Source organism: Lithobates pipiens, unplaced genomic scaffold, assembly GCF_037356315.1.
Source record: "Lithobates pipiens isolate NorthernLeopardFrog02 unplaced genomic scaffold, aLitPip1_a1.2 Scaffold_8, whole genome shotgun sequence".
Classification (NCBI taxonomy): domain Eukaryota; kingdom Metazoa; phylum Chordata; class Amphibia; order Anura; family Ranidae; genus Lithobates; species Lithobates pipiens.
In genome coordinates, this window is record NW_027507903.1 from 439,179,206 (window position 1) to 439,193,144 (window position 13,939).

General features: G+C 41.6%; 1 protein-coding gene across 1 annotated transcript in view; it reads right to left on the reverse strand.

Annotated features, from left to right (window-relative positions):
* Positions 1 to 5,300: 5,300 nt before the first annotated feature.
* NDST1 (N-deacetylase and N-sulfotransferase 1) overlaps positions 5,301 to 13,939 on the reverse strand; it is a 152,097-nt gene continuing 143,458 nt past the window's right edge. The window contains exons 13-15 of the mRNA XM_077468304.1: positions 9,459 to 9,568; positions 8,937 to 9,039; positions 5,301 to 7,003 (exon numbers count right to left, since the gene is read on the reverse strand). Coding sequence (XP_077324430.1) covers positions 6,884 to 7,003; positions 8,937 to 9,039; positions 9,459 to 9,568 — 333 coding nt within the window. The 3' untranslated portion in view covers positions 5,301 to 6,883. The remainder of the gene's footprint in view (positions 7,004 to 8,936; positions 9,040 to 9,458; positions 9,569 to 13,939) is intronic.

A 13,939-nucleotide genomic window follows, 5' to 3' on the forward strand; every position in this document is an offset into this window, starting at 1 on the left:
GGTTGGGTAATTGGCTACAACTCTCTTACTTATTTGTAGAGCTAAAAAAAAAATGTATATTTAAGGAAAAAAAGGGCTATTTGGTATGTCTTTTAATAGAAATCCTGCTGTTTTGTATTGTGACAAATGCACAAAAATAGTATTAGGAAGTAAATTGGTGTGAGGTTGCTAGGGATAGTTGCTCATGCTAGTCCTCTAGACCGTTCCAGACCACAAAAGGAAAAATTGGACTAGATCGGTACTTTTTAAATAAAAAAACAATAACATTAAAATTTCATTTTTTTTAATATATATATATATATATATATATATACGAAAACAGAAAAAGAAAAAATTATACACATAATTAAAATCAAAAATAAAATTTATATCACGATAGAAGTGTCTTTGACAAATTCTCCACAAAAAGGAGTTCAAATCAAGGGCGCGTGGGGGTCTCCTCTACTAGTTTTGTGGGGTAGAGCCGCTTCTTCGGGAGGATATCCCAGATCCGGTAGAATGGATTACAGACAACACAACCCCCATATACATTCCCCCTACGGCGGACATGGGGGATTGACTCGACAGCCCAAAAAGGAAAAAAAAATTTTTGGCTTGAAGTTATCCAATCAAATAAAGATAATGGGATTGCATCCAATTGAATTGGTAAACGCGGTAGAGCTGTATAAGTATACCTAATATCATCAAGGTCAGCAAAGGTAGATTGTAGCCATTGGTATCTTATAATGGAAATCACCCCCGGATTAAACCTCAGGGAAGCCTTCACAATGCTACCAGTTTGTGTCCCCAGGAGAGCCGTGTAGTCTTGTCGAGTCAATCCCCCATGTCCGCCGTAGGGGGAATGTATATGGGGGTTGTGTGGTCTGTAATCCATCCTTCCGTCAAAGACGCTTCTATCGTGATATACATTTATTTTTTCTGTTTTCGTATATATCTATTAAACAAAATGAAATTTTAATCTTATTGTTTTTTATTTAAAAAGTACCGATATAGTCCAATTTTTCCTTTTGTGGTCTGGGACTGTCTAGAGGACTAGCATGAGCAACTATCCCTAGCAACCTCACACCAATTTACTTCCTAATACTATGACTTGTGGATGATGGTACTTACTGGCTATCTATATTCATTAGAGGCGCTACTCTCCATTTGTGTAAATGCACAAAAATAAAAGTTTTTATTGTTTTTACCTTATTTAATACTGTAACTGTATCTGACAATTATTAAACAGAGGCATATTGCCAACTGCAGATTTCTTTTTTGAATAAAGCCCCCAGCCTGCACATGATCACAGCTGACACAGCTGATCACATGACTGGGGAAACACTAAGGGTCGGTTCACACTGGGACGACTTGTCAGGCGACTTAGCCGCCTGACAAGTAGCGTCCCGTTCTGTACAATGGATCCGTTCTAATCAGTGCGACACAAGTCGCTCCGACTTAGAAAAAGGTTCCTGTACGACTTTGGGGGCGACTTGCATTGACTTCTATACAGAAGTCGTTTTGCAAGTCGCTGCGCCCAGGTCGCCTGAGGCAGTCGCGCTGTAAGTCGTGCTGCCTCAGTGTGAACCGGACCTCACCTGTTTGGTTTCAGATCGTTCGTGGGGACAGGAGCTGTGGCAGCCCAGTCTGATGCTTCTCAGTTGTGCAGAGCGTCAGCTGATACAAATGGGAGACTTGGTTTGAAGCATAATTTCACCTTTTATACAAAAATAATAAAATGCACATCTTTTTTCAGGTAAAATTATTATTATAAATTTTTTTTTTTTTTTTACACTGGAGCCAGTAAAGCACTGCACCCGTGATCAGCAGATTGTGGATGCAAAGCCAGGATCCTATAAACGATCAGAACCCTGTCTGCTCATACCTGCTCTATGGGCAAGGCAGTTACTGAATTGCAAAAATCAATGAATTACAAGAGCGCTCATCAACGCCTACGCAGTTCATTGAGAAGTAGAAGCTGTCAGCCGCAGTGGCCGATGGTACTTCATTAATTCACAGAACTCTGTGAATGAATGATGGGAAGGTGTGGGCAGAGACCCTCACACCGTTGTTTTTAAAATTTAGTTGACGGGGGATTCTCTACCTGCACACACTGTCAGTCACGGGGGCGGGGGGGGGGGGGGGGGGGAGGCAGGAGCTGGAACATGCTACATGTTACACCCTACAGTGCCTTGAAAAGGTATTCATACCCCTTGAAATTTTCCACATTTTGTCACGTTATAACCAAAAATGTAAATGTAGTTTATTGGGATTTTGTGTGATAGACCAACACAAAGTGGCACATAATTGTGATGTGGAAGGAAAATAATAAATGGTTTTCCAATTTTTTTTTTACAAATAAATATGTGAAAAGTGTGGCGTGCATTTGTATTCAGCCCCCCTGAATACTTTGTAGAACTGCCTTTCACTGCAATTACAGCTGCAAGTCTTTCTGGGGATGTCTCTGCCAGCTTCGCACATCTACAGAGAGTGACATTTTTGCCCATTCTTCTGTGCAAAACAGCTCAAACTGTCAGATTGGATAGAGAGCAACTGTGAACAGCAATTTTCAAGTCTTGCCACAGATTCTCAATTAGCGTTAGGTCTGAACTTTGACTGGGCCATTCCAACACATGAATATGCTTTGACCTAAATCATTCCATTTTAGCTCTGGCTGTATGTTTAGGGTCGTTGTCCTACTGGAAGGTGAACCTTTGTCCCAGTCTCAAGTCTTTTGCAGACTCTAACAGGTTTTCTTCTAGGATTGACCTGTATTTGGCTCCATCCATCTTCCCATCAACTCTGACCAGCTTCCCTTTTCCCTACTGAAAAAAAGCAACCCCACATGATGCTGCCACCACCATCTTTTACGGTGGGGATGGTGTGTTCAGGGTGACGTGAAGTGTTAGTTTTCCACAACACATAGCGTTTAGCTTTTAGGCAAAAACGTTTGGCCTCATCTGACCAGAGCACATGCTTTCTCTTAAACTGCAAACTGGGCTTCTTATGGCTTTCTTTCAAAAAAATGGCTTTCTTCTTGCAACTCTTCCATAAAGGCCAGATTTGTGGAGTGTACGACTAAAGCCCCATACACACCATCAGATTTTTTTTCCTTCAGATTTACCAAAACCATATAATATGAGGTCAAACCTTAGGAGTTTCAATTTGTATGCAATCAGGCAGGCCCTTGCACTACATGGTTTTGGTAAATCTGAAGACAAAAATCAGCAGAAAATCTGATAGTTTGTATGGGGCATAATAGTTGTCTTGTGGACAAGATTCTCCCACCTGAGCTGTAGATCTCTGCAGCTCCTCCAGAGTTACCATGGCTCTTGGCTGCTTCTCTGATTAATGCTCTCCTAGAATGGCCTGTCAGTTTGGGTGGACGGCCATGTCTTGGTAGGATTGCAGTTGTGTCATACTCTTTCCATTTTCAGATGGATTAAACAGTGCTCTGTGAGATGTTCAAAGCTTGTGATATTTTTTTTTTTAATATCCTAACCCTGCTTTAAACCTCTCTACAACTTAATGCCAGACCTGTCTGGTGTGTTCCTTGGCCTTCATTATGCGGTTTGTTCAGCAATGTTCTCTAACAAACCTCTAAACGCTTCACAGAACAGCTATATTTATACTGAGATTAAATTACACACAAGTGGACTCCATTTACTAATTAGGTAACTTCTTAAGGTAATTGGTTCCACTAGATTTTAGTTAGGGGTATCAGAATAAAGGGGGCTGAATATAAATGCACACCCCACTTTTCAGATATTTATTTGTAAAAAATTTGAAAAATCATTTATCATTTTCCTTCTACTTTTTATAAATGATGTGCCACTTTGTGTTGGTCTATCACATAAAATAAATTTGTGTTTTTGGTTGTAACATGACAAAATGTCGAAAATTTCAAGGGGTATGAATACTTTTTCAAGGTACTGTAAATATGGGTGGAACATGTAACATGTTCCTAAGGTGAATTTAGCCTTCAACATGCCCTCGGCATGGGGCATTGTGCAGGGGGGGGGGGAGGTTAATCTAATTAATTGTAGTCTGGAAGAGGTTTTTTTTTTCTTTTTCCATTTTTGATGTCAATTTAGTCCTGATGTTCCTACCAACAAGGTTTATCCATTTCCTTTCCTAGGGTGACACCACTTAAACTGCGGTGTTCTCACCCCTTTCTGCATGCTCCTGGTTTGACTATAAGCAGCCATGCCAAACACACACACACACACAGGAATTTACTAAAACTAAAGAAAGACAATATGGACCAACTGGCAACCAATCAGATTCTAGCTTAAAGTGGTTGTAAACCCTTACGTATAGCCAGTAAAGTGACTGGACTCAGATGGTACACACAAAAAAAAAAAAAAAAACAGAAAAAAAAATAAATAAATAAAAAAACAGATCCGACTACATAAGTTGAACCTGTTTAGCTGCAGCCTTCTCTTCTTTACACCCAATTAAGTCCAGAATTCATAAAACTTGTCTGAGTTGTCAGTTATAGGGGGGCGGATAATTCAAATTACACTCATAGCAGAGCTCAGCTCTGAGAGATAATTGGAAGGAGGGGAGGAAGGGAAGGGAAGGGAAGGAAGGAAGGGAAGGGAGGAAGGAAGGGAAGGGAGGAAGGAAGGGAGGGAAGGGAAGGGAGGGAGGAAGGAAGGGAGGGAGGGAGGGAGGGAGGAAGGAAGGGAGGGAGGGAGGGAGGGAGGAAGGAAGGGAGGGAGGGAGGGGAGGGAGGGGAGGGAGGGAGGGAGGGGAGGGAGGGAGGGAGGGAGGGGAGGGAGGGAGGGGAGGAAGGAAGGAAGGAAGGAAGGAAGGAAGGAAGGGGAGGGAGGGAGAAGGGGAGGGAGGGAGAAGGGGAGGGAGGGAGGAAGGGAGGGAGGGCCTCCTCGTCAACATTTTTCTATTGGTGTCAGGAAAATTTGTCAGAAGGGATTCGTGTTGATAGCAGAGAAACAAAGCAGCAGACATAAATTACACTTCGTGGTCTTCATTAAGACAAGTACACACTATAGAAGGATATGTTTAGTTCATATTTCATGTCTAAGGTTTACAACCACTTAAACTGAAGAAGCTGAAGTTGGATCCTGATTGGTTAGTATGCACAGCTGCTCCAGAATTTGTCTGCCTTAGCTTCAGCAAATTCCCCCTACAGCACACTGGCAGCACTGTAACCACCATAGTAAAACTTACATTTAGGAACCATTGAAGAAAGCACACATTGAAAAGCAACTCATACAAGAGGTCTACAGCATGTGCACAGTGCAGGAATAGAACACATGAACAAGGTAATGGAAAAACTATTAAAAATAAAATAAAAATAAAATAAAAATCGACCCCATTTTATTTACAGTGCTCTTCAAAACGAAATATTTTTTGTTTTACTTTCACTTGAAGCATTTGGACATACAAGACCTGTTTTCAGTTGGTACAGTGCTGTGTTTGACCACTAGAGGGATTTTAGAAATGTAGCTGTTAGCTAGCAGTAAACTTCCAAGTTTGGAGACAAAACAGCCCTTGGTTGCTTCATACTGTCCATCTGTCAAACAACACATAAATTAAGAATTTTCTCCCATGACAGAAAAATCTGGACATTTCCCACTGGGCGTAATGGATACAATGAGGACCAATAACAGAAAAAATGGGGCAAAATATGTAATGGGTTCCATTAAAGTTCGGGTAAGACTGGAGTTTTCCTACACATTCAGTACATACAGTGACATGGGACTGCACCTTAAAAACCATTAGCATGTCTTGTTAGTGTTTGGTTGGTTAAAGGAATGGCATATGTACAGATAAGCCAATAATACTGGGGTTCACAGGACTCTTACAGGCAGTACTGTACAGCAGGTTTAGGCAAATGTGATCCCTAGCGAGATCAGCAGAGCATGCTGGGAATGTTAACATCACAGCTAAGGTCACATGATTACCCTTCCTGTCTTAGCGGTTTGCAAACTCCAATGTAAAGTAACATTTCATCCAAAAATCCCTGAAGGTTTATTGCTACAACATACTCATAGTCAGAATCCCATAAAAGGCAAAGTCACAGAATTGTTCGCCTGGCTCTTACGCCTCTCAATAGTAGAGCTAAAAGGGCAAATACTTTCAAATCTGTTTTTAACCTGGAAAGACCCAAAAAGCTCTTTTTTTTTTAATTTTTTTTTTTAAAGGGTGAAGAAAAAAAAAAAAAAAAAAAAGAGCTTTCGTACTGGCATCAATACCAGTGCCACAGAAGGCAAATTAATTGGTAAATAATTCAGTACACTGCTAGCACCAAACTGTACACTAAAAAACACAGATTCTGGGGTTTCCTCCCAGCCAATCATTTGTGTTGTTCATTCTTTATTCTCCGGATTCCAGGACAGAACACTAAGAACATGGAAACTTCTGCAGTCTCTTCTCGGGAAGACCAGGAATTATTTGTGAAATACATGGTATTTCTTAGCATTGTGGCACTTCCGTCTATAGATGGACAGGCTAGGAGATCTAACACCAGTCCACATTGTCAGAGTTTGTTTGTTCATTGAAGTTGTTTTGGACTTTACTTCACGCCTATTCAAGATTCACAAGCAGCCCACGTTTTCCAATCATTGGGGCTTACTACATAATAAGTGGTTGAGTCCATGTACAACAGTCAAAAGTGGAACCCTTACAAGCAGGGATCCTACACAGAATAAACAAGGCCTCTAAAACAGGCCTTGCGGGATGAGATTCAGTGGCTGTGCAGTGCCTTTAGGAGTCGAGGGCCTTGGATGTTCATCTCAACATAAGTCTTTCTGTTTTAAAATGACCGAGCGTCACCCATCAAGTGGATAGGCTATAGATCCTGGTCGATGTCTTTGCTTGGCCATCCCTGGAGAAACTTGTAAGACCATACTCTTGTCCCAAAAGCAGAAGCCAACAGCTACCTCGTGTTCTGCAGCTCCTCCCGTAGCCAAGTGGGCAAAGTCTGGCCCATCTTGTAGAGCAGCTTGGACAGCTCGACGTTATGGTCCCTATAATAGTCTGTCAGGAAAGCGTGAGACTGCAAAGAAAGAAGGGAAAAAAATAAGGTATTTAGAAGTCACTGAAGTTTATCTGCAGCTTGTGCACAGCGGAGACAATCTTTATAAGAATGCACCAATCAAGAAAGTCAACGGTAACAATAGTATGGTTTTGGATAGCTTTATTATGGTCAGTGTTCAAGGGCAGGAAATGGCTGTGTGATGCTGAAAAATAAAGGAGAGGCACCTCTAGGTGCAGACGCCACTCCTTTACCAACAGACATTATCGATGTACACTGCAGTACGCCTACTTCAGAAACGTGTCCACTACTGGTGACGTCATTCCCTGCAGCCTGCTGTTCCCTACGCCTCGTCTCGAGTTTGTCTTTCGGAGCCGGCATAACCATCTTAACGGCGGACACCTCTCTGACCAGACTGTTTTAACAGAGGAACTACAAGGCCCAGGACTCAGGCATAAAAGTATAGACATGGTTATGTCACGGTGGCGATCCTATCACTTTCTGCTGAAATGTGAGTTTGACCTATTTATGTGTATTAAAGCTTGTTAAAAACGTCTACACCCAGAGACGCCTATCTCCTTTTTTTTTTTTTGCAGCTCCCTGGAACATGGTTTCTGTTCTAATCTGATGGCAGCCCTGCTTGCTCTGGACTTTTAACCCCTTCTCACCATCCCATACACAGACTTACATAGACTGTGTATATAAAACAAAACCGATTGACCACAGATCTATGATTGATCATTTTACAGTTTTATTGCAGATTTTTATTCGTTTTTTTGTTATGGTTTAGCGCCTCAACTTATTTTATCTGTGTGATGCTGTCACACAGCCAGAAGTTTGAATACTGAGGGCCTAGGGAAAGCATTAGAGGATTGTTAAATCCATTACATGAAGCTCTCATGCAAAAATGGGTCACTGGAGTAACTACACCCTGTGCTAACCTAGGTATTGAATGTGAAACTGCAGTATAATATAAATATATAAAGTATTTCATTTTAATAGGTTCTGCTTATATTTAGCCAGCACATGGTGCCCTCAGCTCCTTTTCAAATGGCTTCCAGACTCTACTTAGCACCTGTGTTTTAAAAAGCCTGTGTGCATAGCTCAGTAGCTCAATCTGGAATTCACACAAGGAGTCACAGCTGTAATTCCTTCCACTTGCTGCTGTGTACAGACAGCTCTATACTAGGTTTTAATAGACACAGATTGCCTGACAGCCAACAGCTTGTGCTATGTTATCTCTGGAATTTTCTGAGCATGTGGATGATCCGGCACAGACTTCTTGCTATAACTGGTAACGTTCACATTTTATGTTTGCATGAATCTATGGTTAATAGAGTTTTATGATAATTATGTCACAGATTTGATCAGTCGGATGTACTAGCGCTGCACATAATTTCATGCATAAACAGAAATAAGGCGCTGACAGGTATAGCAGTGCCTGCCCCCACTAGCAGCAGCCTTTAGCACCTCTATTTCGCATGAATGCTAGGCTATTCTTATTAGGCGAAGTTTGGAAGCACTTCCTGGTAGTGTAGCTTGCCCCCCAACTTCCTACACATACATATTGATCAGTAAGGTAGCCATCACAGTGGCTGGCCATAAGGAATGCAAGGAGAATGAGAAAGCGGCAACACTACCATATAGTGAATAAACTTTTCTCAATCTGGCCGGTCTATTATTCTCACAGAGTGGTGGCACTAAAAGCTTCTCCATGTATGTGCAGTCAGAAATTGTTTTTTTGCTGTGAAAGTGACATTTTAAACCACTGACATCAAAGATTTTGAGTATCTGCTATCCAAACTAAAACTACTGCTTAAAAATTTGCATTTGTGGTTGCTCAGTGGTCTATTTACATTAATCTGTGGCTTACTGTTAAAACTCTGCAAGTAGAAATATACTGCAAAAAAGTGTGGAACACTGAAAGACTGCTGCAGGTTTATAGGAAACTTACATCTGAATCCATATCTGGGTATTTCCTGCCCTTACTCTTCCCCAGGCATTTGGTTTTCCCACCATCCAGAAGTTGGCACCAAAATCCCTTCTTGGAGTCAAACCTGGAAAAAAAAGGCACCAACGCTAGTATTATGGATTTTACATAATAGTCCTAATGATAGACTTGCCTTGCCAAGTGAAAAACATGCAGAATGGAAAAAAGTATGCTGCTCTTTAACATATATATATATATATATATATATAAGATCAATTTTAGATTTTATAAGAGCAATAAAAAGCAGTTTTACAAGGGGAACTCACAGCTACAGTTTCATATTCTCCACTACGCTTGTTATATGAATGTGATCATTATTTGTGTTTTTCCAGGAAAGTACTGTCTGCTTCATATGCAGATCTTCCACAGGACTATACAAGAGGCAGTAGAGAAAAAAAATTACTTAACGTACTCAAACTGCAAAAAGACCACGAGATCCTTCTCAGCAGCCCAGTAGAAACCAGGTAAGAAAGCATAGGTACTTACGCCAGTGTTTTGTGATAGTCCACAACATTCACAACTCCTAAGAATTTCTGCACAGATTCCATTAAAGAGGCAGGCTCAGTACGTAGCAACTTGCCATCTAAAACCAGTATCTGGAAGATAAGATACAGTAAGGATTCCTATCATTCAATCAACTTTTAGAAAGGCAGTTTAAATGCAGTTCAGACAACTCTACTTAAGCTCCAGTCAGTTTAAAATCATCCTTTGTATATTGCCATACTGCCTTGCCCATGGACGCCTTTTCCCTTTAGTGCTAGTTTCAAACTGATTGAATAGGCTTCCATTATAAAAATCAAGCACTTCATTACTGTACTCATCCCTTCTGAATGCCTCTAATGCTCTAACTCCTTTCTATTGCTCATGCTGGAAGGTAGACTTCGGTTCCCCACAAATCCTTGAAGATTGGTCCAAGATGTGGGAGGCTCTATTCTGCTCATTGTGGAAAGTTGTAGCATTGGAGAGCTTGTTTAAGGTTATATTCAGATGGAACTATACCCCAGTGAGAATTACAAAAGTACCTCCCTACATATCTAACTCGTTGCTTTCGGGGATGCTCCGACCCAGGTAATATGAAGCATATATGGAGGACATGCTTTAAGATGAAATATCTGTGGATTCGAGTTTATGCCCTGGTCAATACGATCTTGAAATCAAACATGCAAAAATGCGTGGAAATTCGTGTTTTTGGACTCGTACCGTGCTCAGCTGCATTATCCACAGACTCCCTACAGGTGGTGGGTTGTCCCATCCCTTCAACTTCCTTACCCTCCTCTCCTTTTCTTCTAATGCCACAATTTGCTCCATATCATCAGTTTCCCTCATGCTGGGTCACCCTATTGAGCACCGACTTTTACACAGGAGGGCTCTCATGATAGCCTAATCGAATCTTGGCTTGGCCTTTAGGGATCTGTCGTATACATGTCCACCCCAGGTGCTGTCTAGATCACTATTTTTGCGGTTTTAAATCTCGTTTTTTTTTTTTTGCAATACCTATTTTTGCAATATTTGTTAACAATTGTATCTCTTCTCATTTCCTTAGAAGAGTGTACTGTTATATTGGCATATCACTTTTGTTAATGCCAGTTCATCATGGTCTATAAAAGGCCCATTTTGTCAGTGCTGTGGATGGCCTAGTCTTATGACCACTGTTAATTCTTATCTTTATGTATGTTATGTGCTTTCTATGTATGCACACATTTTTTTTTCTTAATAAAATTATTGTGAAAGAAAAATCAGGAAACGCATTCAGGGAATTTAGCTTTTTTTCATCCCTCATAACTAAAGCATTCACCTATAAAAGTAGTTTGTTATTTTGGAAAAATCAAAATGAAGAAGTCCCAAGGGTCGAGAGTGCAGAAATATCAGATTTCTAGCAGCAAATGGTCAAAACGCCATGGATTACAGTGGGAAATCCAAGGATGCCAAATTCGAAGGAACTTATTGTGGGAGTCGGTCAATATTGGTGTCAGTTTTTCAGTGACCACGATATTGTTGATATGGTGATTCACCACCTCAAAGCTAAGAAAGGGAGACTTCCATGCTCTGGCAATAGTAAGCCTGGTTGCTGACAAAAGGAGAGCAGAGAGTTGTCGTTCATCAGGAAAGGATTTTTTATTTTATTTTTTAATCAATCAATTAAGAATATCCAAAGGCAGTCCAACTGGGTGGGCAACACAGCAAACACCATCAGGCTTGAGGGAAAAAAAAAAAAAAAAAGAGAACTGAGGACTGCCTTAAAAAAATTGTCTAAAGCACCTTACGCCTGAAGCCAGACATCAAATGAGGTCACAATTTCCACCTGGTACAACTTACAGAACATGTAAATTGAAGACCAGGTGACAACCTTGAAAACTGAGAAATAGTTCCTTGATCCTGAAACTCAAAGCACTTCGACACAGTCACCAATCTAGCTGAGAGTGCCTCAACAGGAAAGAGTGGATCCTTGCGATTATAAGCTTGAATGATGGGCTGCCTGAACCACACAGATGGTGAACCAAGAAGCATGTGCACCCTTACAGTGTCAATTCAGGATTGCAAAAAGGGAATTAGTCCTCCTGAAAGAAGAAGTGGCTAAGTGATAAAGCCTCACAGTCTTAACCATACCCAGACAATAGTGAACAATGCAAAACAAGAGGAAGTTCCTTGCAGGACAAGGCCGCCAAGTTCAGACACTCACCTCGTAAAGGTGATGGCTACAAGAAAAAACACCTTGTGGCTGGGAAAAGAGGAATTAATTTCTTTAAGGGGTTTAGGAACTAAAGCAGAGAGAACCAGACTCATATCCCACAGAGTCACAGGGCAATGTATGGGGTGAGGCACAAAGGAAACCCCCTTTATAAAGGTGTTCAAACAGTGAAAAGCCAACGGTATCTGTAACAGGACAGAAACCTGAAGCCAAACACTGGTCTATACCGAGCTGCAGGAAGGAGAGTATTTGCTACATGGAGTAACTCCTGGAGTAAGCCTGAGACTTCTGATTCCTGAGCCGCAAGGCCAGGGACAACCAGTTTTTTGTTGACAGACGAATTTGTCTGTCTTGACTTACCCTAGGATGACAAAATGTTGTAGTTTTGAAGTTTGGCGTAAAACTCGACAAATGTGATGGCCTTCCTACTATCAGACCCAGGACTCTTATGCAAGGAGTCAAATAGCTTCTGAACTGGAGAGTTAAAATCTGAGACTAGAGTGTCTGAAGTTTGTCCTGTGGAAGGAACAATCTGGCCTGAGCTGTGTCCCAGACTAGACCCAGATATTCCAAATGATGAATCAGTTCTATCGACAATTTCTGTAGCTTCTGGATCCATTCAAATTGCTGTAACATCTGTATAGTGAATATGGTCCAACAGGGTTGTTTTCCTTAACAAGGGATACTCTAAGAATGGGAATACCACAAAAGCACAGCAGGGCTAGAACTTGGCCAGCAGCTTAATGAATACCCAAGGGGCAGCCAAAAGGCAAGGCCATGAACCAGTGCAGCAGCCCTACAGCAAACTGCAGGAACTGCTGATGCGCTAGAAAGATGGGGATATATAGGCAATGACAAAAAATAGGAAGGTCCTGTTGCGCAACACCTCGCTAGGAGAACTGGGTATAAACTATAGAAAGCTGCTCACATATAAAAGTGTTCTCTCCACTCAAAATAGAAATACAGGGGGTGTTTTATGTGGCGCAAACTAAAATATTACTAAAATATGTTCTTACCAAGATAATAAATATACAAATAAAAATAGAAAAGAAGCCAGGGCTTGGATCCCAGAGGGGGTAATTAGATGAGCCAGGGTCAGGAAAGCAGAAGTCAGCATAGTCGGGAGCAAAAAATCAGGAAGAGGAATCGGAAGGGAAGTCAGCCAGGCCATGTCATACACAGTTAGGAACACACTGGAGATCATAGACCATGCAAGTAATATTTTAGTTAGCGCCACATAAAACACCCCCTATATAGGCAATGACAGATTTTCTAGATTCCATGCAGAAGCTTTGGAATAGAGAACCCTAGCCCTTTGAGCTAGGGAATGGTGAACAGTTTGCAAAAACACCTGGAACCTTTCTGCCACAGGAACTGGAGCTATGATACCACGATCAGGAAGAACTGGGAGAGCTCCATAGAAATTTACTAATCTGTGTGGAGAAACAGGAAGGCTTTAGGTGAGAAACAGAGGAGGCACCAGGGAGCAAAAGCGCAGGCTGTAGCTCTGGAATACTAATTCCTACACCCAAGTGTCTGAAATGCAAACTGTTCTATTGTCTTCAAAAGTTAACAAACATCCCCCGAGTCCAGATAAGGTACTTTAAAGTGGGATTCCGCTCTTTTTTTCTTTTTTTCTTACCTGTCTCACTGGTGGGTGAGTGCTAGCTTCGATTGGCATCCACGTCCGGCGTTTATTTGACCCCCGGCGCGACGAATCTTTTCTTCAGGATGACTTATAAAAACCTACTCTGGCATTTTCCATTTTAACTGTGGGCGTCTGAAGCCCACAGGCATTTACTTCCTGGTATATGATGACGTCTGGCTCCCAGCATGCTCCGCTCCATCTTGCACATGCTCAGTGAGAGCAGTGACAAGGAAAGAAAAACTCCAGGAAGTTCCCGCCCCGTTGTCAAGGCAACGAAAACCACACAGCACAGAGAACAAAGAATGAATGAAAACGAACCCACAGAAGCAATCACTTGTTTGCTTGCTACCTCGTGTGTAATGGCAGATACAGCTGCCTGCCCACTTTAAAAATGGCAAATTCGTACACGCCCTCGTCACGTGACCGGCGTCCGAACGAAATCTCGCGAGATTTCGCAATTTCAATGTCCCCCATGGATTCTTGGGAAATTTCCCAGGGACCATTGCGAGGACGATAGCCACCCCTACTCCCACGGGAGGAGAACCCGGAAGTCAGCTGAAACATCAGAAATAAAAGGTAAGTAAATAATATTTTTTTTTTCAGGGTTCGTTTAGGTAACTATGCTAACTG